This window comes from Gadus morhua, chromosome 1, assembly GCF_902167405.1.
Source record: "Gadus morhua chromosome 1, gadMor3.0, whole genome shotgun sequence".
Taxonomy (NCBI): Eukaryota; Metazoa; Chordata; class Actinopteri; order Gadiformes; family Gadidae; genus Gadus; species Gadus morhua.
Genome location: NC_044048.1, coordinates 13,364,970 through 13,391,387, shown reverse-complemented (window position 1 = coordinate 13,391,387; position 26,418 = coordinate 13,364,970). Strand labels below are relative to the sequence as shown.

General features: G+C 39.7%; 1 protein-coding gene across 2 annotated transcripts in view; it reads right to left on the bottom strand.

Moving 5' to 3' along the window:
* Nucleotides 1-1,250: 1,250 nt before the first annotated feature.
* LOC115549511 (SAM domain and HD domain 1) overlaps nt 1,251-26,418 on the bottom strand; it is a 40,391-nt gene continuing 15,223 nt past the window's right edge. For both annotated transcript variants that reach the window (XM_030364886.1, XM_030364808.1), the window contains exons 14-16: nt 3,667-3,771; nt 3,106-3,243; nt 1,251-2,311 (exon numbers count right to left, since the gene is read on the bottom strand). In XM_030364886.1, the coding sequence (XP_030220746.1) occupies nt 2,198-2,311; nt 3,106-3,243; nt 3,667-3,771 (357 nt within the window). In that variant the 3' untranslated portion in view covers nt 1,251-2,197. The remainder of the gene's footprint in view (nt 2,312-3,105; nt 3,244-3,666; nt 3,772-26,418) is intronic.

Sequence of the window (26,418 nt, the reverse complement as noted above, 5' to 3'; positions counted from 1 at the left end):
GGGACCGACCAGCCGAGCCAGGAGCAACAGACGCATGATGATGCTGAAAATTGGGAGCCTGTTCCTGATCCTGCACGGATTGTGCCAGATTCCGCTGGCTCAAGGACAGATCCCGAGGAAGGATGAAACCATGGAGACAACAGAGACCTGGGGCCCGTTTCAGAAAGCAGGTTGAATAAACTCTAAGTTGACCAACTCTGAGCTGTAAAACTCTGAATTTTCGCTTTCAGAACAGGTGATAACTCTTAGTTCAATCAACTATGAGTCAAGGTAACTCTGAGAGAAGCTCGTGCATGAGAATATAAAAAGCCCTCATCAATGGAACACAGATAACATGGTTCTCCATGGCAACAAGTACTAACAAGCCTCGATCCTCCTACTTCTCCCCAGCGGAGTTGCAAATCTTAATGACTGCATATGCAGAAAGCGAGCATGTCTTTACTAAAAAGCAATACTATGGCAGCAGCCAAAAAGCGGGAAGGATATTGGATACATTCAATATATATTGAATATATCCAATATATATTTTGGATATATTGAATATATATATACTGGATATATTCAATATCCAGCCAATTTAGCCTACCATATTCATCACCCCTCTCCTATTTCTTGTTTGCAAAGTCTGAGACACTTCAAATGTATTGGGGTTACATCGTTAGGTCACTGGATGTGACTGTAGAAATGTCAGACGGGGTCGAGTCACGGGGGCAGCAGCTCCAGCAGGGGGCCCCAGACTTCCCTTTCCAGGTCCACATTGACCAGCTCTGACGGGGGGATCCCGAGGCGTTCCCAGGCCAGTGTTGAGATACATATAATATCTCCACCTAGTCCTTGATCTTCCCGAGGCCTCGTCCCCACTGATGCCGGTTTCTACCATCATCTGCGTCTCTACTGAGAAGATGGATACACAATAGAATCACCCAAAATAAAATATACCTCGCAATAACTGGTACATATTATTCGTGGAGGAGCATGTCGTGTCTGAACATCCTGTATGATGATCTTCAAGGTTGAATAGACCAACAAAACTCATCTCCACTGGTAATTTAACAATGGCAATAATTCAGTTAAACATGGATAGATGAGCTTAAAAACGACCACAGATGGGCCAAACATGTTAGAATGCTAAAACAAATATTAAATATTGATGTAAATGTAACTTTCCAAATAGGAGACCGGATTGGCGCGCTGGGGAAATCAATGAGGTCATGCTGCCCTCTGGTGGTTACAAAGAAAACATTTAGATATTGAGGTCAAAGCTGTTTATTTTTCTTTTGCCTTATAAAGGTCACCATGTTTGACCCCGCCTTCCTTTCTAACTTTTATAAATCTATATTTCTCACATTTAACTTTTGTTTATACAGATGTACCAAAACAGCACGCAATCTTCCGAACACTATCTTAGCCCATAATACAAGCTTAATACAATTCCATGTATTTTGAAAAGAACAGTAACAATAATATATAAAGAATATGTATGCATTTTCAATCCACACAAAGACTCACACACACTTAAATGTATGAAGTGGTTGCTGTGGCTCAGTTATCCCAACAAAACATTATTTGGGAAGTTTGTTCAATGCTTACAATACAAGTTTCAACAAAAGGAATATTGAATAATAAAATAAATCCTGAGTGAGATGTGATTGAACAAATATAAGGTTAAAACCCAGCGCATATAAATACACATTCAAGAGTACGGGAGGGAGCATGATTAAATGACCAATGGGTTAACTTTCACCATGCCAAAATAAAAAGAGCAGAAAACTGAAGGTTTCAGCAAACCTGATTTTAGTTTAACTTAAAAGTCAAACAAGGAGCATTTAGAGTCCCAGCTAGTAAACTTTCCACCATAAATTGTCCTTAAGGTAAAATGTAAACTATGGATAGCACTTGCATATTCAAACAAAAATAAAAACAGATGCAGGTGAAGTTTTAAAATTGACCTCACAAATCAGATAAACCTTACAGCGTATAACCCTGAGCACTGACCAACAACAGACTCCTACTTTGATTCAATTAGTATTCATTCCTTAATATTTTTTAAATGGAGAATCCAAAAATGCTTTCAGGTCAAAACGTGCAAGCCTTTTTTTGGTTAACAATGTGGATTGTACCCAAAAAGGCCTTAAGCCATCCCATTTTCATCTAATAATAGGAGTAAGAACAAGAAGAAAACCAGGTTCCTTTTGGTTCAAAATGTTAGTTGGGTTTTGGCCCTCTTTAGCGGCCTCTGGTCCTCTGCCCCGCTGTCGTTAGACCAGCTTTTCTTCAGAGGGGTCAGCTCCGGAGCACTCACATCTCCATCCTGGAAGAAAGAAAAGGGAAGAACTTTAGGGCACACTCACACTAGGCAAATTTGCCTGTTCCGTGCTGCAGGAAGATCCAGCACGATTCCCCCCCTCCCCACTCTGGCCCGTGGTCACACTGCTCCCAAAGGCCGTGGCCTGGGCACGATTGCTCTTTCATACATACGTCACCACGTCGCAATACGATAAATACGTCATCACCAAGCGTGGTGTCCAGCTGCGACTGAATGCTGTCGTCAGCCCAAATTTCAAGTAAACACTCGACTTCACTATCGCACCAACGTAAACCCTCTCGTGAACCGCTTGCCGCCATTGTTTAAAATGATTGTTGCGGGGAAGAAGGGCATGGACCTATAAAGAAAAAAGGGTCGCGCAAGGACTACGTCATCCAGCTCATGTTGCGTGTGCGTGTGCGCGTGTGATCTCATTAGCATCTGTACTTTGGCCACGGCACACCCCAAGTGTGCCGTGGCCAATGGGCTGTTCCGTGCTGGAATACGGATGGCGTGGTCACACTAGCCAAACGTTCTAGACTTTAGCATGCAAATGAGCTCGGGCACAGGGCCGAGGCCCTAGTGTGAGTGGCCCCTCAGAGACGAGACCCAACAGGTCACACCCACAACACGTTAACATGCCAACATGGGACTTGGACACATCGCATAGAAAAATTAATAACCTAAAATAAAATCTTTGCTTCGACTCTTACATCTGCCCAGCCAAAACGTAGTAAAACAATCTAATTTTAAAAGATTGAATACATTTGAGTGATTAAATGAAGGAAAGACAAACCTACCTGAGGTTTTGAGAAGTTTTTGTCCATGCACCACTGGACAAAGTGCTTCCTGGCCGCCCCCAGGCTCTTCTCATCAGTCTTCTTACAGTACACCTGGATCAACTGCTCCGCAAAGTGCTCTGGGAGGAGCTTGGACACCTGTGGACAGGAGCCAGAACAAAGCATCCAATCAGAGGCATGCTGCTTGCCTCTGATTGGCTGCTTGGACTAGAAGTCCAGTCAGGGACAGACGTGTTCAGGTTCAGTAGAGGGACTGAGACTAGAGGTATATATAGTGAAACATATAACACCTTAAGATTGATAATATTGACAGAAAATAAGCTTTTCTAATCATAATGAGTTTGAGGCTTCCAGGTTAATTTCATCAGTGACAACCAGATCCTCTTTCCATCCTTTTCTTTACTGTAATTGTAGTCTGAGATGGGGAAGTCAGCATTGAAGATTCATCACATCAACCAATATAAATAAATAAAAAATCTCTCATACAAATATATTTATACTACAAACATTGCAACAACATCGCTTTAAAAAAATAATTGTGTTCAATGGCAAAGATCTGACCTGGTTCTTGCGGATCTGAATGGCCTTGTAGGGGTCACTCTTGCAGTAAAAGCGTACACTATTGATGGGATTCTTCTCCTTCATGCCATAGTCCATGGAGATAATCTAGAAGACACCAGGGGGAGACATCTCACCTTTTACTGACACATGAATGGCAATTGGTAGGATCACACACACACACACACACACACACACACACACACACACACACACACACACACACACACACACACACACACACACACACACACACACACACACTAGGGATCGACCGATATATCGGTCGGCCGATATTATCGGCCGATATTCGCGTTTTTTTACGTGTATCGGTATCGGCCGATACGCGGCCGATTTTCGCCGATTTTTTTTTTTATTTTTTTTATTTTTTTTTTTACTTGTTCTACCTCACCTGTTTTTACTATTTGTTAAATATAGTTTTTTATATTGAAGTTCAATAAATGTTCCTTTTTTTTAATTGAGACTTGTAACATTTGTTATCAGTGTAATTTTTATGATTGAGGGAGCAAAAAAAAAAAAAAAAAAAAGTAGTATCGGCTCTAAATATCGGTATCGGCGTATCGGCTAAGGCTGATGAAAAAATATCGGTATCGTATCGGCCCTAAAAAATCCGTATCGGTCGATCCCTAACACACACACACACACACACACACACACACACACACACACACACACACACTAGAAGGGGGTGTTTTTCTTACAATTTAATGCAGGTGTATTTTTCACAATCACAGTTGTGTATATGTACAAGGTGCAGTGAAATGGAGGGGGAAAGCTATAGGTGCAAAAGAGAAATATGTGTAAGGAGAATCCTGCCCAATCCAACGTACGTCTTAATGGATTTCTGTTCTCTTACATCTACACGCTTTGATCAAATTCCATTTGTCCCATCTACGCCGCATGTGAAAGAAACACTACGAAATAGGACAGGCTCCGACTTGTCAACGAACTGAACAGATATCGCACTTAAGATTAGAACGTGCTGTAGCTTTTATTTGAGTGTACTTTGTAAAAGGTCATTCCATCAGCTATTGGTGAGCAAAATACACTGTTTCGAGTGGACTGCATCTTAATCTAAGAATTTATTTAGATTTTTGACCTATCAGGCATCTCTTTCCTGAATGTTTGGGGAATCCAGCTACCCATTTATCACAGGTGCAGCGATGCAACACTTCTAAACGCTGCAGAGAAAAGTTCCAATACCTATACTACCAAACTATTTAGTACGCCAGAAAAGGATCCAACAGCGCCTTTACATTAAGACATTCCAACAAAAGGTCTCACATTTTTTATTAATTTATGGCTAAAATGTCATCCCATTTTTGCTTTTCAGGATTTTGTTGAAGTGAAAATCAAAAGGCATTCTATGATAAGATGCTACTTCTGAGGCCTGATCCTCACCACAGATCTATGGGAAAAACACAAACCTGTTGAGTGGAGCCTTTGGGAGTGTGTGTGGTTGATGGCTGGTTTAAGCAGCCTCACCTGGCCGAGTCTGATTGGACTCTGGGGAATGGGTGATGCTGAACACCTGTGACAGGTTAAACAAGCCATCACCACAAACAGTTGGGAGTCTCCTAGATGGCAACAACACCAGGCCATAGGGGTATTTCATCAGTCGCTAACGAAGGCGGCGCTTATGCCCATTTTCCAACGACAGTATCAGCTCAACTTGCCATGTGATAGTGTGGCACGACTCGGTTTGTATGGCAAGCCAACCCCGCCAGAAAACGACCTCATTCAGTCACACATCACCTTCATTACGCCGTAAAAAACGCTGTAAAATGTGCAAAACCAGCATTTTTTATGCCGTAATGCACAGAAAATGTGCCGCTTTTTACGCAGCAATGAAGTCCTTCAAGAGCGTGCGTAGAAAACCAAATTTTTAGCATCAAACCGCACGTAAAATACGCGCGTTTTGGTTTAGTCCTAGAAAATTTAAAGGGAATATTAGTGCAATGGGTAGAGCTCACACCCATTACATGGACCCTCCGTCATGCACGTTGCTATATTGTGATTTATTTGTTTGGATATAAAACCACTGACTATGCTGTGTTGGTAAACAAGAAGGCAGAAACCTGTGTGTACTTGGTTTTCATTTCTGTTGTCGTTTTGATGGTATTTACAGTTTTTTTCAATTGCTTGAAACTATAGACACATGCTTAGACCAACGCAACACAACTTGAAGTTTTTGTTTCTATACCTTAAACACATGTAACCATTCCTTAAACAAAATCGCTGCTTTAGACTTTAGTTGCAATTGTGCAACACACTTGCTCCTTTCTGCAACACACTTGCTCCTGCACACTACACACTATTTCGTGGTTGCATTTTTATATAGAATGACTAGAAGACCTTCTGGGGGCGGACGCCAATGCCTGTTCACCCAACAGCAGGAACTTGCTGTAGTATTCAATAACAGAGCGAGTGAGCATTTCCACTATCAGACGCATCTTGGTAAAGCACCAAATTACCATGAAGAAATTGTACAGGGTCCCATTTGAGAGAAACGGTGTCAGGGTCAAAGGACTTCGACGTGAATATGTACAGGTAAGTGTGCCATAAGTGTGAATATGTGCCATTGTATCAGTACCACATAGATACATTCAGAGAGGTACCAGGTACCTGTTCGATGCGGTGGGAGTTCTGTATGTGTAGTACTGTAGTTGAGTGTTTTGAGTAATGCCATCTAAAATCTGTATTGCATGTATTTTGTTTTGTTACAGCGCATCTTGGAGATGGATGGAGATGCACAGCCTCATGAATTTATTTACATTGATGAGGCTGGATTCAACCTCAGCAAAACAAGACGACGGGGTCGTAACATAATTGGCCAAAGGGCAATTGTGCAAGTCCTGGGGCAGTGCGGGGGAAATATCTCATTGTGTGTATACTTGCCCCCTTACACACCATTTCTAAACCCCATAGAAGAATTATTTTCGGCTTGGAGATGGTGCGTATATGACCGCCAACCTCATGCTCGCAAGCCTCTTCTGCAGGCAATGGAACCGGCCTGCGGAGACATCAACATAGGGTCAATCCATGGATGGATTCGGCACACAAGGCAATATTTTCCCCGATGCTTAGCAGAAGAAAATATTGCTTGTGATGTTGATGAGATCCTATGGCCAGACCCCAACAGACGGCAGGGTCCATAAGCCCACCCATGCACAATTGCCATGTTTTTCTGTGTTCACAGTACAGTAGGGTTTATTTATTTATTTATTTTTGCTCAAACTGTATTTACTGCACTGTAATGTACAGTACTGCAATGTACAGTATTTAGTATTTCTTCTGGTTGTGGAGAAAACGTGCCAACTGTGGAACTGAATAAAAACAGTGAACATGAAAGACTGCAGTGTTTTATACAAAGTAGACCAGTGTGTTGCTGCTGATCTGAAAGTGTATTCATATGATGCAAGTGTGTTTCATTTTGAGATCAGAGTGCCATTTTTACAAAGAATTTTTAGGTTTCGATAGCCGAGTTTCAATTTGACATAGATGTGAATGGTTTATTTCCCAGTGTTGTTGTCTTATTTGCTTGGGTGTTGAGTTTTGACACAATGAGCCAAATTTACAGAACGTGTTCAAGCAATTGAAAAAAACTGTAAACTCCCCTTCCTAAATTGTTAGGATATAGACATATTTTGGCTACATGTTTTTTTATAATTTCTTTGCTCAGGTAAGCCTTCTTGTAGAATCAGAATGTGAGGAAACATTGCTAAGATCCTTATAATGCTTCACCTACCTGCCATTATTCCAGTGACTAATTACACCTGGGTATTAGGGAAATGGAGGCTATTTTATTTCCATTTTCCAAAGATATGCAATCTTTGTATTGTATATAATATCCAAGCAAACATTTAGAGTTACTAAATACCCGCATATTTATGTATTTAAATAGTATTAAGCAGGGGCGATTCTAGGTTATGACTTTTGGGGGGGCTCAACCCCAGGAAGCCACAGGGATATACAGTATGAAGTAAAAAAAGTCCTGTCCAAAAAAAATGTATTCCACGACCTTTATATCTATCTTAATTACTATGCTGTTGTATGTCTAAGCCAATAGCTGGCAGTGTCAGCTAAAAAATGCAGTTCTGAACCACTAAAGTGATAAAAGGAAAAAAGACTGTTTTGATGAAGGAATAATCAATGGATGTGAACTGTACAAACAAATTTGAGGTATATTAAATTTCCTTTGTGTAAGTTTCCCTCAGAAATCCCCATATTTTCCCTTTTTTTTTTATTTACGTAATTACTGAAACACATTGGTACAACATGTACTAGATGAGATCAATAATATGAGAAACATACCACTTTTTCGGGAGCACTAAATTATGTCACCTCAGTTTCATGGACCCATACAATTTTATAAAATGTATCAACATACATTTTTATAAATGTATGTTTATGCAAAAAAAAAAACAAGTACAACATGTACTAGCCTAATACTATGAATAACAGACCCCTATTTCGGGAGCACTAAACGATGTTGTCTCACTTTCAGGGACCCATACATTTTAATTAAAACTGGCAAACAGCTGGCATAATTTTATCAGCTGAGGGCGTTTTCATTGGCATAACAACCAACGTGAGCTAATCAACAAGTACAACATGTTCTAGACCATTGATTCTCAATAATTTTCCCCCTAGGCGCCCTCTCTGAATTGCAATAGCCTACTATTGAGAACCTGCTAATATTTATTTATTTAGATTAATTACAAATATTTTTAAACATTGGTCACTTGTCAGCTTCAGCTTATTCCTTTTCAAAAAAAATAATATGTGTTCATCTTTCAAGCATCAATAAAGACAACAAGTCCCTCTGTCATGACTTTGTAAGATCAAAATTCTCGCAAAACTTCTGACCCTTGGTATTATGTTTATTTAAAATAAAATAAGTAACTTATTAAAATAAATAAATAAATAAGACACTAAGTCCCGTCTGCTGCTCGCGCCCCCCCTGACACCTTTTATCAGCTGAGGGCGTTTTCATGAGTCTCATAGTATTAGAACATGTTGTACTTGTACTTGTAGCTCAAGTTGTTATGGCAATGAATACGCCCTTTTTTTCCAATTTAAAATTAGCACCCATGTCAACTTTTTCTGCTTCTTGCACCTTATCATGCTACGCATCATTACAAGCCTCTGCCGACTAAAACATGAAGCATCTCAAGAAGAGGCATAGATAGTATCGCCTTGTGGTCAACTGTCATTTAATAGACATCTGACAGATTATGTCAAGGTTTTTAAAATGAACATTATTATTATTACATGGTCATGTTATTACACAACTGGAAATCGTGGATTTTCTGATAAATACTAGCTAGCCTTTTTGACAGACAAAACAGCAGAAACTATGTTCGGTGCGCTCGTGCTGCATTTTTTTTTACAAATCAGAGGTTAGAGTTTCCTGCAGGAAGGTTGCGCTCGATTTCACTAGCCTATTTGAGCCTGTATATTAGTGCTTACAACATTACAACATCCATTCTCTGATTGCTTGCGTAAAAATAAAAAAGGTTGAATATAAGATTTGAGGACGAAACGATAGGGTGGGCTAAGGCAAGTTTTAAAAAGGTCTAGCTTCACCACTGATTAAGCTACTATTAAGCTACATTTCAGTTACCTTGTAGTTTGCCCCTATTTGCGGTTTTCCGGTATAGCTTCCACTGCCGCCACATTAAGTTGGACATCGACATACCCAAATCTATAACTAGCACAGCTTTTGTGCTGCATTTATATCGATATAACAAGAATGGATTTAATGATAACTCCACGAAAATAAAGGCTCCATGGCTATAATAATTTAAATATAATTAACTTGTAAAGCGTGTAACGAGACACCGAGAAGATCTGGTTGGCTGACTAAAAAGGCACTGAATTTGGAACTTATGACACAGGAGGTCTGGCTTGCTGACTGAAACGCATTGCGATCATAAAAGCGTGACAATCTGACAAAAGCGCGAATCTGACAATAGATGGATTCGATCCGACAACCTCTGGCTTACAGAGCAAGCGTCACTATCGGTTCAGCGACGGTGCCCACACGGTTGACTACGGATTCACTCAGATTTATCTTTTTGACGCTACAACTGACAACAGCAATGAGAGGAGAAATCGTCACAAGAAGATCTGTGCTAAACTGATTTGGTCTACTTGTCTTGATCAGCGATTGGGCGCAAACACTTCAAATCCATTGGTTGAGAGAAACGAAGGGTGGAGATTATTAGCATACTAGAGAGTTGTCGTTTTTTACGCGCGTTGTGATGTGCACAAACGCGTGTATTTTACGCTTGGTTTGATGCTCAAAACTGCATTTTTACGCTCGCTCTTGAAGGACTTCATTGCGGCGTAAAAAGCGGCGCATTTTTTGCGCACTACGGCGTAAAAAAAAAACTTTTGCCGTTGTTTACGGCGTAATGAAGGTGACACGTGACTGAATGAGGTCGTTTTCTGGTGGGGTTGGCTTGCAGTAGATTTGCGATACTGCAACACATACGCGGCATTTTAACAGACAGGGTTACGCACAGGAGCGTCTCTACCTCTGTCACGGCCCACGGCGTGTTCTTGCACGCTGATCCTGCCATGTTCAATAATCAATTACTATTGTTGACTGAACGCTGATGCTAGTATTTAAAGATCCTGGGTGTCGGGTTTCAGGTTCGGACATCGCTCTCGTAATTATTCGTCCAGTGGCGTGACTCTGGCCAATCAGTGTCAGCAGCGTGTTTATGCCACATAAAAGTATCAGTTCACAGGGCTCCAGACTAACTTTTTTCACTAGGAGCACTGTGGCCCCTAACTGAAAATTGTAGGGGCACAACCAGAAATTTTAGGGGCACACACCGTAAATCAACATGGCAATGTGATTTTCTAATTATTTTCACTGTATTACTAATGAATATGTTGATAATGGATGCAGAAATGACAATGTGTGGTTTCAAATTCAGTGTTACATTTTATTGTGATTCACATCTATACCAACTGTTTCCACTTGTGCCCCCTTACCCGTTTAACGACCAGAAATTTGTGTAAGTTTCCCTCAGAAATCCCCATATTTTCCCTTTTTTTTTTATTTACGTAATTACTGAAACACATTGGTACAACATGTACTAGATGAGATCAATAATATGAGAAACATACCACTTTTTCGGGAGCACTAAATTATGTCACCTCAGTTTCATGGACCCATACAATTTTATAAAATGTATCAACATACATTTTTATAAATGTATGTTTATGCAAAAAAAAAAACAAGTACAACATGTACTAGCCTAATACTATGAATAACAGACCCCTATTTCGGGAGCACTAAACGATGTTGTCTCACTTTCAGGGACCCATACATTTTAATTAAAACTGGCAAACAGCTGGCATAATTTTATCAGCTGAGGGCGTTTTCATTGGCATAACAACCAACGTGAGCTAATCAACAAGTACAACATGTTCTAGACCATTGATTCTCAATAATTTTCCCCCTAGGCGCCCTCTCTGAATTGCAATAGCCTACTATTGAGAACCTGCTAATATTTATTTATTTAGATTAATTACAAATATTTTTAAACATTGGTCACTTGTCAGCTTCAGCTTATTCCTTTTCAAAAAAAATAATATGTGTTCATCTTTCAAGCATCAATAAAGACAACAAGTCCCTCTGTCATGACTTTGTAAGATCAAAATTCTCGCAAAACTTCTGACCCTTGGTATTATGTTTATTTAAAATAAAATAAGTAACTTATTAAAATAAATAAATAAATAAGACACTAAGTCCCGTCTGCTGCTCGCGCCCCCCCTGACACCTTTTATCAGCTGAGGGCGTTTTCATGAGTCTCATAGTATTAGAACATGTTGTACTTGTACTTGTAGCTCAAGTTGTTATGGCAATGAATACGCCCTTTTTTTCCAATTTAAAATTAGCACCCATGTCAACTTTTTCTGCTTCTTGCACCTTATCATGCTACGCATCATTACAAGCCTCTGCCGACTAAAACATGAAGCATCTCAAGAAGAGGCATAGATAGTATCGCCTTGTGGTCAACTGTCATTTAATAGACATCTGACAGATTATGTCAAGGTTTTTAAAATGAACATTATTATTATTACATGGTCATGTTATTACACAACTGGAAATCGTGGATTTTCTGATAAATACTAGCTAGCCTTTTTGACAGACAAAACAGCAGAAACTATGTTCGGTGCGCTCGTGCTGCATTTTTTTTTACAAATCAGAGGTTAGAGTTTCCTGCAGGAAGGTTGCGCTCGATTTCACTAGCCTATTTGAGCCTGTATATTAGTGCTTACAACATTACAACATCCATTCTCTGATTGCTTGCGTAAAAATAAAAAAGGTTGAATATAAGATTTGAGGACGAAACGATAGGGTGGGCTAAGGCAAGTTTTAAAAAGGTCTAGCTTCACCACTGATTAAGCTACTATTAAGCTACATTTCAGTTACCTTGTAGTTTGCCCCTATTTGCGGTTTTCCGGTATAGCTTCCACTGCCGCCACATTAAGTTGGACATCGACATACCCAAATCTATAACTAGCACAGCTTTTGTGCTGCATTTATATCGATATAACAAGAATGGATTTAATGATAACTCCACGAAAATAAAGGCTCCATGGCTATAATAATTTAAATATAATTAACTTGTAAAGCGTGTAACGAGACACCGAGAAGATCTGGTTGGCTGACTAAAAAGGCACTGAATTTGGAACTTATGACACAGGAGGTCTGGCTTGCTGACTGAAACGCATTGCGATCATAAAAGCGTGACAATCTGACAAAAGCGCGAATCTGACAATAGATGGATTCGATCCGACAACCTCTGGCTTACAGAGCAAGCGTCACTATCGGTTCAGCGACGGTGCCCACACGGTTGACTACGGATTCACTCAGATTTATCTTTTTGACGCTACAACTGACAACAGCAATGAGAGGAGAAATCGTCACAAGAAGATCTGTGCTAAACTGATTTGGTCTACTTGTCTTGATCAGCGATTGGGCGCAAACACTTCAAATCCATTGGTTGAGAGAAACGAAGGGTGGAGATTATTAGCATACTAGAGAGTTGTCGTTTTTTACGCGCGTTGTGATGTGCACAAACGCGTGTATTTTACGCTTGGTTTGATGCTCAAAACTGCATTTTTACGCTCGCTCTTGAAGGACTTCATTGCGGCGTAAAAAGCGGCGCATTTTTTGCGCACTACGGCGTAAAAAAAAAACTTTTGCCGTTGTTTACGGCGTAATGAAGGTGACACGTGACTGAATGAGGTCGTTTTCTGGTGGGGTTGGCTTGCAGTAGATTTGCGATACTGCAACACATACGCGGCATTTTAACAGACAGGGTTACGCACAGGAGCGTCTCTACCTCTGTCACGGCCCACGGCGTGTTCTTGCACGCTGATCCTGCCATGTTCAATAATCAATTACTATTGTTGACTGAACGCTGATGCTAGTATTTAAAGATCCTGGGTGTCGGGTTTCAGGTTCGGACATCGCTCTCGTAATTATTCGTCCAGTGGCGTGACTCTGGCCAATCAGTGTCAGCAGCGTGTTTATGCCACATAAAAGTATCAGTTCACAGGGCTCCAGACTAACTTTTTTCACTAGGAGCACTGTGGCCCCTAACTGAAAATTGTAGGGGCACAACCAGAAATTTTAGGGGCACACACCGTAAATCAACATGGCAATGTGATTTTCTAATTATTTTCACTGTATTACTAATGAATATGTTGATAATGGATGCAGAAATGACAATGTGTGGTTTCAAATTCAGTGTTACATTTTATTGTGATTCACATCTATACCAACTGTTTCCACTTGTGCCCCCTTACCCGTTTAACGACCAGAAATTTGTGTAAGTTTCCCTCAGAAATCCCCATATTTTCCCTTTTTTTTTTATTTACGTAATTACTGAAACACATTGGTACAACATGTACTAGATGAGATCAATAATATGAGAAACATACCACTTTTTCGGGAGCACTAAATTATGTCACCTCAGTTTCATGGACCCATACAATTTTATAAAATGTATCAACATACATTTTTATAAATGTATGTTTATGCAAAAAAAACAACAAGTACAACATGTACTAGCCTAATACTATGAATAACAGACCCCTATTTCGGGAGCACTAAACGATGTTGTCTCACTTTCAGGGACCCATACATTTTAATTAAAACTGGCAAACAGCTGGCATAATTTTATCAGCTGAGGGCGTTTTCATTGGCATAACAACCAACGTGAGCTAATCAACAAGTACAACATGTTCTAGACCATTGATTCTCAATAATTTTCCCCCTAGGCGCCCTCTCTGAATTGCAATAGCCTACTATTGAGAACCTGCTAATATTTATTTATTTAGATTAATTACAAATATTTTTAAACATTGGTCACTTGTCAGCTTCAGCTTATTCCTTTTCAAAAAAAATAATATGTGTTCATCTTTCAAGCATCAATAAAGACAACAAGTCCCTCTGTCATGACTTTGTAAGATCAAAATTCTCGCAAAACTTCTGACCCTTGGTATTATGTTTATTTAAAATAAAATAAGTAACTTATTAAAATAAATAAATAAATAAGACACTAAGTCCCGTCTGCTGCTCGCGCCCCCCCTGACACCTTTTATCAGCTGAGGGCGTTTTCATGAGTCTCATAGTATTAGAACATGTTGTACTTGTACTTGTAGCTCAAGTTGTTATGGCAATGAATACGCCCTTTTTTTCCAATTTAAAATTAGCACCCATGTCAACTTTTTCTGCTTCTTGCACCTTATCATGCTACGCATCATTACAAGCCTCTGCCGACTAAAACATGAAGCATCTCAAGAAGAGGCATAGATAGTATCGCCTTGTGGTCAACTGTCATTTAATAGACATCTGACAGATTATGTCAAGGTTTTTAAAATGAACATTATTATTATTACATGGTCATGTTATTACACAACTGGAAATCGTGGATTTTCTGATAAATACTAGCTAGCCTTTTTGACAGACAAAACAGCAGAAACTATGTTCGGTGCGCTCGTGCTGCATTTTTTTTTACAAATCAGAGGTTAGAGTTTCCTGCAGGAAGGTTGCGCTCGATTTCACTAGCCTATTTGAGCCTGTATATTAGTGCTTACAACATTACAACATCCATTCTCTGATTGCTTGCGTAAAAATAAAAAAGGTTGAATATAAGATTTGAGGACGAAACGATAGGGTGGGCTAAGGCAAGTTTTAAAAAGGTCTAGCTTCACCACTGATTAGGCTACTATTAAGCTACATTTCAGTTACCTTGTAGTTTGCCCCTATTTGCGGTTTTCCGGTATAGCTTCCACTGCCGCCACATTAAGTTGGACATCGACATACCCAAATCTATAACTAGCACAGCTTTTGTGCTGCATTTATATCGATATAACAAGAATGGATTTAATGATAACTCCACGAAAATAAAGGCTCCATGGCTATAATAATTTAAATATAATTAACTTGTAAAGCGTGTAACGAGACACCGAGAAGATCTGGTTGGCTGACTAAAAAGGCACTGAATTTGGAACTTATGACACAGGAGGTCTGGCTTGCTGACTGAAACGCATTGCGATCATAAAAGCGTGACAATCTGACAAAAGCGCGAATCTGACAATAGATGGATTCGATCCGACAACCTCTGGCTTACAGAGCAAGCGTCACTATCGGTTCAGCGACGGTGCCCACACGGTTGACTACGGATTCACTCAGATTTATCTTTTTGACGCTACAACTGACAACAGCAATGAGAGGAGAAATCGTCACAAGAAGATCTGTGCTAAACTGATTTGGTCTACTTGTCTTGATCAGCGATTGGGCGCAAACACTTCAAATCCATTGGTTGAGAGAAACGAAGGGTGGAGATTATTAGCATACTAGAGAGTTGTCGTTTTTTACGCGCGTTGTGATGTGCACAAACGCGTGTATTTTACGCTTGGTTTGATGCTCAAAACTGCATTTTTACGCTCGCTCTTGAAGGACTTCATTGCGGCGTAAAAAGCGGCGCATTTTTTGCGCACTACGGCGTAAAAAAAAAACTTTTGCCGTTGTTTACGGCGTAATGAAGGTGACACGTGACTGAATGAGGTCGTTTTCTGGTGGGGTTGGCTTGCAGTAGATTTGCGATACTGCAACACATACGCGGCATTTTAACAGACAGGGTTACGCACAGGAGCGTCTCTACCTCTGTCACGGCCCACGGCGTGTTCTTGCACGCTGATCCTGCCATGTTCAATAATCAATTACTATTGTTGACTGAACGCTGATGCTAGTATTTAAAGATCCTGGGTGTCGGGTTTCAGGTTCGGACATCGCTCTCGTAATTATTCGTCCAGTGGCGTGACTCTGGCCAATCAGTGTCAGCAGCGTGTTTATGCCACATAAAAGTATCAGTTCACAGGGCTCCAGACTAACTATTTTCACTAGGAGCAATGTGGCCCCTAACTGAAAATTGTAGGGGCACAACCAGAAATTTTAGGGGCACACACCGTAAATCAACATGGCAATGTGATTTTCTAATTATTTTCACTGTATTACTAATGAATATGTTGATAATGGATGCAGAAATGACAATGTGTGGTTTCAAATTCAGTGTTACATTTTATTGTGATTCACATCTATACCAACTGTTTCCACTTGTGCCCCCTTACCCGTTTAACGACCAGAAATTTGTGTAAGTTTCCCTCAGAAATCCCCATATTTTCCCTTTTTTTTTTATTTACGTAATTACTGAAACACATTGGTACAACATGTACTAGATGAGATCAATAATATGAGAAACATACCACTTTTTCGGGAGCACTAAATTATGTCACCTCAGTTTCATGGACCCATACAATTTTATAAAATGTATCAACATACATTTTTATAAATGTATGTTTATGCAAAAAAAAAAACAAGTACAACATGTACTAGCCTAATACTATGAATAACAGACCCCTATTTCGGGAGCACTAAACGATGTTGTCTCACTTTCAGGGACCCATACATTTTAATTAAAACTGGCAAACAGCTGGCATAATTTTATCAGCTGAGGGCGTTTTCATTGGCATAACAACCAACGTGAGCTAATCAACAAGTACAACATGTTCTAGACCATTGATTCTCAATAATTTTCCCCCTAGGCGCCCTCTCTGAATTGCAATAGCCTACTATTGAGAACCTGCTAATATTTATTTATTTAGATTAATTACAAATATTTTTAAACATTGGTCACTTGTCAGCTTCAGCTTATTCCTTTTCAAAAAAAATAATATGTGTTCATCTTTCAAGCATCAATAAAGACAACAAGTCCCTCTGTCATGACTTTGTAAGATCAAAATTCTCGCAAAACTTCTGACCCTTGGTATTATGTTTATTTAAAATAAAATAAGTAACTTATTAAAATAAATAAATAAATAAATAAATAAGACACTAAGTCCCGTCTGCTGCTCGCGCCCCCCCTGACACCTTTTATCAGCTGAGGGCGTTTTCATGAGTCTCATAGTATTAGAACATGTTGTACTTGTACTTGTAGCTCAAGTTGTTATGGCAATGAATACGCCCTTTTTTTCCAATTTAAAATTAGCACCCATGTCAACTTTTTCTGCTTCTTGGACCTTATCATGCTACGCATCATTACAAGCCTCTGCCGACTAAAACATGAAGCATCTCAAGAAGAGGCATAGATAGTATCGCCTTGTGGTCAACTGTCATTTAATAGACATCTGACAGATTATGTCAAGGTTTTTAAAATGAACATTATTATTATTACATGGTCATGTTATTACACAACTGGAAATCGTGGATTTTCTGATAAATACTAGCTAGCCTTTTTGACAGACAAAACAGCAGAAACTATGTTCGGTGCGCTCGTGCTGCATTTTTTTTTACAAATCAGAGGTTAGAGTTTCCTGCAGGAAGGTTGCGCTCGATTTCACTAGCCTATTTGAGCCTGTATATTAGTGCTTACAACATTACAACATCCATTCTCTGATTGCTTGCGTAAAAATAAAAAAGGTTGAATATAAGATTTGAGGACGAAACGATAGGGTGGGCTAAGGCAAGTTTTAAAAAGGTCTAGCTTCACCACTGATTAAGCTACTATTAAGCTACATTTCAGTTACCTTGTAGTTTGCCCCTATTTGCGGTTTTCCGGTATAGCTTCCACTGCCGCCACATTAAGTTGGACATCGACATACCCAAATCTATAACTAGCACAGCTTTTGTGCTGCATTTATATCGATATAACAAGAATGGATTTAATGATAACTCCACGAAAATAAAGGCTCCATGGCTATAATAATTTAAATATAATTAACTTGTAAAGCGTGTAACGAGACACCGAGAAGATCTGGTTGGCTGACTAAAAAGGCACTGAATTTGGAACTTATGACACAGGAGGTCTGGCTTGCTGACTGAAACGCATTGCGATCATAAAAGCGTGACAATCTGACAAAAGCGCGAATCTGACAATAGATGGATTCGATCCGACAACCTCTGGCTTACAGAGCAAGCGTCACTATCGGTTCAGCGACGGTGCCCACACGGTTGACTACGGATTCACTCAGATTTATCTTTTTGACGCTACAACTGACAACAGCAATGAGAGGAGAAATCGTCACAAGAAGATCTGTGCTAAACTGATTTGGTCTACTTGTCTTGATCAGCGATTGGGCGCAAACACTTCAAATCCATTGGTTGAGAGAAACGAAGGGTGGAGATTATTAGCATACTAGAGAGTTGTCGTTTTTTACGCGCGTTGTGATGTGCACAAACGCGTGTATTTTACGCTTGGTTTGATGCTCAAAACTGCATTTTTACGCTCGCTCTTGAAGGACTTCATTGCGGCGTAAAAAGCGGCGCATTTTTTGCGCACTACGGCGTAAAAAAAAAACTTTTGCCGTTGTTTACGGCGTAATGAAGGTGACACGTGACTGAATGAGGTCGTTTTCTGGTGGGGTTGGCTTGCAGTAGATTTGCGATACTGCAACACATACGCGGCATTTTAACAGACAGGGTTACGCACAGGAGCGTCTCTACCTCTGTCACGGCCCACGGCGTGTTCTTGCACGCTGATCCTGCCATGTTCAATAATCAATTACTATTGTTGACTGAACGCTGATGCTAGTATTTAAAGATCCTGGGTGTCGGGTTTCAGGTTCGGACATCGCTCTCGTAATTATTCGTCCAGTGGCGTGACTCTGGCCAATCAGTGTCAGCAGCGTGTTTATGCCACATAAAAGTATCAGTTCACAGGGCTCCAGACTAACTTTTTTCACTAGGAGCAATGTGGCCCCTAACTGAAAATTGTAGGGGCACAACCAGAAATTTTAGGGGCACACACCGTAAATCAACATGGCAATGTGATTTTCTAATTATTTTCACTGTATTACTAATGAATATGTTGATAATGGATGCAGAAATGACAATGTGTGGTTTCAAATTCAGTGTTACATTTTATTGTGATTCACATCTATACCAACTGTTTCCACTTGTGCCCCCTTACCCGTTTAACGACCAGAAATTTGTGTAAGTTTCCCTCAGAAATCCCCATATTTTCCCTTTTTTTTTTATTTACGTAATTACTGAAACACATTGGTACAACATGTACTAGATGAGATCAATAATATGAGAAACATACCACTTTTTCGGGAGCACTAAATTATGTCACCTCAGTTTCATGGACCCATACAATTTTATAAAATGTATCAACATACATTTTTATAAATGTATGTTTATGCAAAAAAAAAAACAAGTACAACATGTACTAGCCTAATACTATGAATAACAGACCCCTATTTCGGGAGCACTAAACGATGTTGTCTCACTTTCAGGGACCCATACATTTTAATTAAAACTGGCAAACAGCTGGCATAATTTTATCAGCTGAGGGCGTTTTCATTGGCATAACAACCAACGTGAGCTAATCAACAAGTACAACATGTTCTAGACCATTGATTCTCAATAATTTTCCCCCTAGGCGCCCTCTCTGAATTGCAATAGCCTACTATTGAGAACCTGCTAATATTTATTTATTTAGATTAATTACAAATATTTTTAAACATTGGTCACTTGTCAGCTTCAGCTTATTCCTTTTCAAAAAAAATAATATGTGTTCATCTTTCAAGCATCAATAAAGACAACAAGTCCCTCTGTCATGACTTTGTAAGATCAAAATTCTCGCAAAACTTCTGACCCTTGGTATTATGTTTATTTAAAATAAAATAAGTAACTTATTAAAATAAATAAATAAATAAATAAATAAGACACTAAGTCCCGTCTGCTGCTCGCGCCCCCCCTGACACCTTTTATCAGCTGAGGGCGTTTTCATGAGTCTCATAGTATTAGAACATGTTGTACTTGTACTTGTAGCTCAAGTTGTTATGGCAATGAATACGCCCTTTTTTTCCAATTTAAAATTAGCACCCATGTCAACTTTTTCTGCTTCTTGCACCTTATCATGCTACGCATCATTACAAGCCTCTGCCGACTAAAACATGAAGCATCTCAAGAAGAGGCATAGATAGTATCGCCTTGTGGTCAACTGTCATTTAATAGACATCTGACAGATTATGTCAAGGTTTTTAAAATGAACATTATTATTATTACATGGTCATGTTATTACACAACTGGAAATCGTGGATTTTCTGATAAATACTAGCTAGCCTTTTTGACAGACAAAACAGCAGAAACTATGTTCGGTGCGCTCGTGCTGCATTTTTTTTTACAAATCAGAGGTTAGAGTTTCCTGCAGGAAGGTTGCGCTCGATTTCACTAGCCTATTTGAGCCTGTATATTAGTGCTTACAACATTACAACATCCATTCTCTGATTGCTTGCGTAAAAATAAAAAAGGTTGAATATAAGATTTGAGGACGAAACGATAGGGTGGGCTAAGGCAAGTTTTAAAAAGGTCTAGCTTCACCACTGATTAAGCTACTATTAAGCTACATTTCAGTTACCTTGTAGTTTGCCCCTATTTGCGGTTTTCCGGTATAGCTTCCACTGCCGCCACATTAAGTTGGACATCGACATACCCAAATCTATAACTAGCACAGCTTTTGTGCTGCATTTATATCGATATAACAAGAATGGATTTAATGATAACTCCACGAAAATAAAGGCTCCATGGCTATAATAATTTAAATATAATTAACTTGTAAAGCGTGTAACGAGACACCGAGAAGATCTGGTTGGCTGACTAAAAAGGCACTGAATTTGGAACTTATGACACAGGAGGTCTGGCTTGCTGACTGAAACGCATTGCGATCATAAAAGCGTGACAATCTGACAAAAGCGCGAATCTGACAATAGATGGATTCGATCCGACAACCTCTGGCTTACAGAGCAAGCGTCACTATCGGTTCAGCGACGGTGCCCACACGGTTGACTACGGATTCACTCAGATTTATCTTTTTGACGCTACAACTGACAACAGCAATGAGAGGAGAAATCGTCACAAGAAGATCTGTGCTAAACTGATTTGGTCTACTTGTCTTGATCAGCGATTGGGCGCAAACACTTCAAATCCATTGGTTGAGAGAAACGAAGGGTGGAGATTATTAGCATACTAGAGAGTTGTCGTTTTTTACGCGCGTTGTGATGTGCACAAACGCGTGTATTTTACGCTTGGTTTGATGCTCAAAACTGCATTTTTACGCTCGCTCTTGAAGGACTTCATTGCGGCGTAAAAAGCGGCGCATTTTTTGCGCACTACGGCGTAAAAAAAAAACTTTTGCCGTTGTTTACGGCGTAATGAAGGTGACACGTGACTGAATGAGGTCGTTTTCTGGTGGGGTTGGCTTGCAGTAGATTTGCGATACTGCAACACATACGCGGCATTTTAACAGACAGGGTTACGCACAGGAGCGTCTCTACCTCTGTCACGGCCCACGGCGTGTTCTTGCACGCTGATCCTGCCATGTTCAATAATCAATTACTATTGTTGACTGAACGCTGATGCTAGTATTTAAAGATCCTGGGTGTCGGGTTTCAGGTTCGGACATCGCTCTCGTAATTATTCGTCCAGTGGCGTGACTCTGGCCAATCAGTGTCAGCAGCGTGTTTATGCCACATAAAAGTATCAGTTCACAGGGCTCCAGACTAACTTTTTTCACTAGGAGCAATGTGGCCCCTAACTGAAAATTGTAGGGGCACAACCAGAAATTTTAGGGGCACACACCGTAAATCAACATGGCAATGTGATTTTCTAATTATTTTCACTGTATTACTAATGAATATGTTGATAATGGATGCAGAAATGACAATGTGTGGTTTCAAATTCAGTGTTACATTTTATTGTGATTCACATCTATACCAACTGTTTCCACTTGTGCCCCCTTACCCGTTTAACGACCAGAAATTTGTGTAAGTTTCCCTCAGAAATCCCCATATTTTCCCTTTTTTTTTTATTTACGTAATTACTGAAACACATTGGTACAACATGTACTAGATGAGATCAATAATATGAGAAACATACCACTTTTTCGGGAGCACTAAATTATGTCACCTCAGTTTCATGGACCCATACAATTTTATAAAATGTATCAACATACATTTTTATAAATGTATGTTTATGCAAAAAAAAAAACAAGTACAACATGTACTAGCCTAATACTATGAATAACAGACCCCTATTTCGGGAGCACTAAACGATGTTGTCTCACTTTCAGGGACCCATACATTTTAATTAAAACTGGCAAACAGCTGGCATAATTTTATCAGCTGAGGGCGTTTTCATTGGCATAACAACCAACGTGAGCTAATCAACAAGTACAACATGTTCTAGACCATTGATTCTCAATAATTTTCCCCCTAGGCGCCCTCTCTGAATTGCAATAGCCTACTATTGAGAACCTGCTAATATTTATTTATTTAGATTAATTACAAATATTTTTAAACATTGGTCACTTGTCAGCTTCAGCTTATTCCTTTTCAAAAAAAATAATATGTGTTCATCTTTCAAGCATCAATAAAGACAACAAGTCCCTCTGTCATGACTTTGTAAGATCAAAATTCTCGCAAAACTTCTGACCCTTGGTATTATGTTTATTTAAAATAAAATAAGTAACTTATTAAAATAAATAAATAAATAAATAAATAAGACACTAAGTCCCGTCTGCTGCTCGCGCCCCCCCTGACACCTTTTATCAGCTGAGGGCGTTTTCATGAGTCTCATAGTATTAGAACATGTTGTACTTGTACTTGTAGCTCAAGTTGTTATGGCAATGAATACGCCCTTTTTTTCCAATTTAAAATTAGCACCCATGTCAACTTTTTCTGCTTCTTGCACCTTATCATGCTACGCATCATTACAAGCCTCTGCCGACTAAAACATGAAGCATCTCAAGAAGAGGCATAGATAGTATCGCCTTGTGGTCAACTGTCATTTAATAGACATCTGACAGATTATGTCAAGGTTTTTAAAATGAACATTATTATTATTACATGGTCATGTTATTACACAACTGGAAATCGTGGATTTTCTGATAAATACTAGCTAGCCTTTTTGACAGACAAAACAGCAGAAACTATGTTCGGTGCGCTCGTGCTGCATTTTTTTTTACAAATCAGAGGTTAGAGTTTCCTGCAGGAAGGTTGCGCTCGATTTCACTAGCCTATTTGAGCCTGTATATTAGTGCTTACAACATTACAACATCCATTCTCTGATTGCTTGCGTAAAAATAAAAAAGGTTGAATATAAGATTTGAGGACGAAACGATAGGGTGGGCTAAGGCAAGTTTTAAAAAGGTCTAGCTTCACCACTGATTAAGCTACTATTAAGCTACATTTCAGTTACCTTGTAGTTTGCCCCTATTTGCGGTTTTCCGGTATAGCTTCCACTGCCGCCACATTAAGTTGGACATCGACATACCCAAATCTATAACTAGCACAGCTTTTGTGCTGCATTTATATCGATATAACAAGAATGGATTTAATGATAACTCCACGAAAATAAAGGCTCCATGGCTATAATAATTTAAATATAATTAACTTGTAAAGCGTGTAACGAGACACCGAGAAGATCTGGTTGGCTGACTAAAAAGGCACTGAATTTGGAACTTATGACACAGGAGGTCTGGCTTGCTGACTGAAACGCATTGCGATCATAAAAGCGTGACAATCTGACAAAAGCGCGAATCTGACAATAGATGGATTCGATCCGACAACCTCTGGCTTACAGAGCAAGCGTCACTATCGGTTCAGCGACGGTGCCCACACGGTTGACTACGGATTCACTCAGATTTATCTTTTTGACGCTACAACTGACAACAGCAATGAGAGGAGAAATCGTCACAAGAAGATCTGTGCTAAACTGATTTGGTCTACTTGTCTTGATCAGCGATTGGGCGCAAACACTTCAAATCCATTGGTTGAGAGAAACGAAGGGTGGAGATTATTAGCATACTAGAGAGTTGTCGTTTTTTACGCGCGTTGTGATGTGCACAAACGCGTGTATTTTACGCTTGGTTTGATGCTCAAAACTGCATTTTTACGCTCGCTCTTGAAGGACTTCATTGCGGCGTAAAAAGCGGCGCATTTTTTGCGCACTACGGCGTAAAAAAAAAACTTTTGCCGTTGTTTACGGCGTAATGAAGGTGACACGTGACTGAATGAGGTCGTTTTCTGGTGGGGTTGGCTTGCAGTAGATTTGCGATACTGCAACACATACGCGGCATTTTAACAGACAGGGTTACGCACAGGAGCGTCTCTACCTCTGTCACGGCCCACGGCGTGTTCTTGCACGCTGATCCTGCCATGTTCAATAATCAATTACTATTGTTGACTGAACGCTGATGCTAGTATTTAAAGATCCTGGGTGTCGGGTTTCAGGTTCGGACATCGCTCTCGTAATTATTCGTCCAGTGGCGTGACTCTGGCCAATCAGTGTCAGCAGCGTGTTTATGCCACATAAAAGTATCAGTTCACAGGGCTCCAGACTAACTTTTTTCACTAGGAGCACTGTGGCCCCTAACTGAAAATTGTAGGGGCACAACCAGAAATTTTAGGGGCACACACCGTAAATCAACATGGCAATGTGATTTTCTAATTATTTTCACTGTATTACTAATGAATATGTTGATAATGGATGCAGAAATGACAATGTGTGGTTTCAAATTCAGTGTTACATTTTATTGTGATTCACATCTATACCAACTGTTTCCACTTGTGCCCCCTTCCCCGTTTAACGACTTGTGCAAGTAAAAACATAAAAAAGGACAAATTTACTGGTCGCACATGTGTGACCAGATGCAAAATTCAGTCGCACACTCTCAAATTTTGGTCGCAGTCTGGAGCCCTGGTTCAGCTCTCTTGGAACCTCGACGGAGGTCAGTCTAAAAAAAGTACCAGGTATCTTATTTTGTCGATCGAACCGCAGGTGGGCCGAGTCGAGACGAGTTTAGCTGGTACTGTCGGTGGAAAAGGGGAATTTGTTGATTAAGCCCAGTTAGAACTAAAGAAAACTTCCACTTGAGGCTAAAGCCATTCCATCAACCCAATTCAGCTGCGCCTTGTTCAGGTTAGTTCAAACAAGGCTAACATTATCGTGGATTACGCACGCTTATGAGATTAGAGCTGAAACGATTCATCGATTGATTCGAATAATTCGATTACATAAAAGGATTGATGAATTTTTCTTGCCTCGAGTCATAATTTATTTAATTTTACAGCTGAGGTCACAGGACCATTCCGCACGGACCATTTTTAGTGTGACACAACCGGCGCTGCGGCGCATACGCCACCCAAAGAAAGGACAGACGTGGCATGTTTTCACTTGTTTAGGGGCTAACATTAGCACTTGCTAAAATGGAAGACATGAGCGAAAATAGTGAGGAGAGCCAACAGGGCAGGAGAAAGCGACAGCGAATGTCCAAGGTTAGGGATCATTTCACGTTGAAAATTAATGAGAAGGCCGTGGTGCGTGTCCACTGCAAGACCGAGCTGGCGTACCACAGCAGCACGACTTCCATGCTGCAGCATCTCAACAGAATGGTACAAGTACAGACTAATAAACAATGGGAAAGTAACTAAATTGGTACTTTTGGTAGAAAACATGGTTTGCTACTCCATGCATTTTTGAAATAAAAAATGTTGATTTTTCAAAAAAAGGAAACAAATTGGTTGTTCATTATTAATTGACATGTATTATTTTCTCATGTTTATTTATAATTACTTTTCAATTAAGCAATGTTTGTTTTATCCGATTACTCGATTAATCGATGGAATCATCTGTAGAATAATCTATTACTAAAATATTCAATAGCTGCAGCCCTACATGAGATATGTCACCAGCCCAGAACTGTGAATGTCGAATCATGGATAAAATGTCCGAAAAGGACAGAGCGGGATCTTTTCCAGCGGCGAACAGAAGCTGCTTGTTGAGGTCTATGAGGAGTACAACTAGCATATATTGACTTAAAAAGGGAACACCGTAACCATTAATAAAAAACAGGGTGGTTCCCTGGCAAAAAAATCCCTGATCTGTTGAATGCATAAGTAGTATTAAGCGTAACATATTTTAATTGAATATAGACAATGGTTTTGTAATCAGGGAGATGGTCTCAAGGTAACGTGTCGGACTTTCACCCGGTCGTCCGGGCGGGGTTCAATCCCAATTCAATTAGTAATTTAGGAAGAATTACTGGAGAAATCAAATTACTTTTCATGCCATTTATTTTCCATTTCTTTGAAGAGATCTAAATTGATTAACCATAGTATTTATCTCAACAGAAGTGG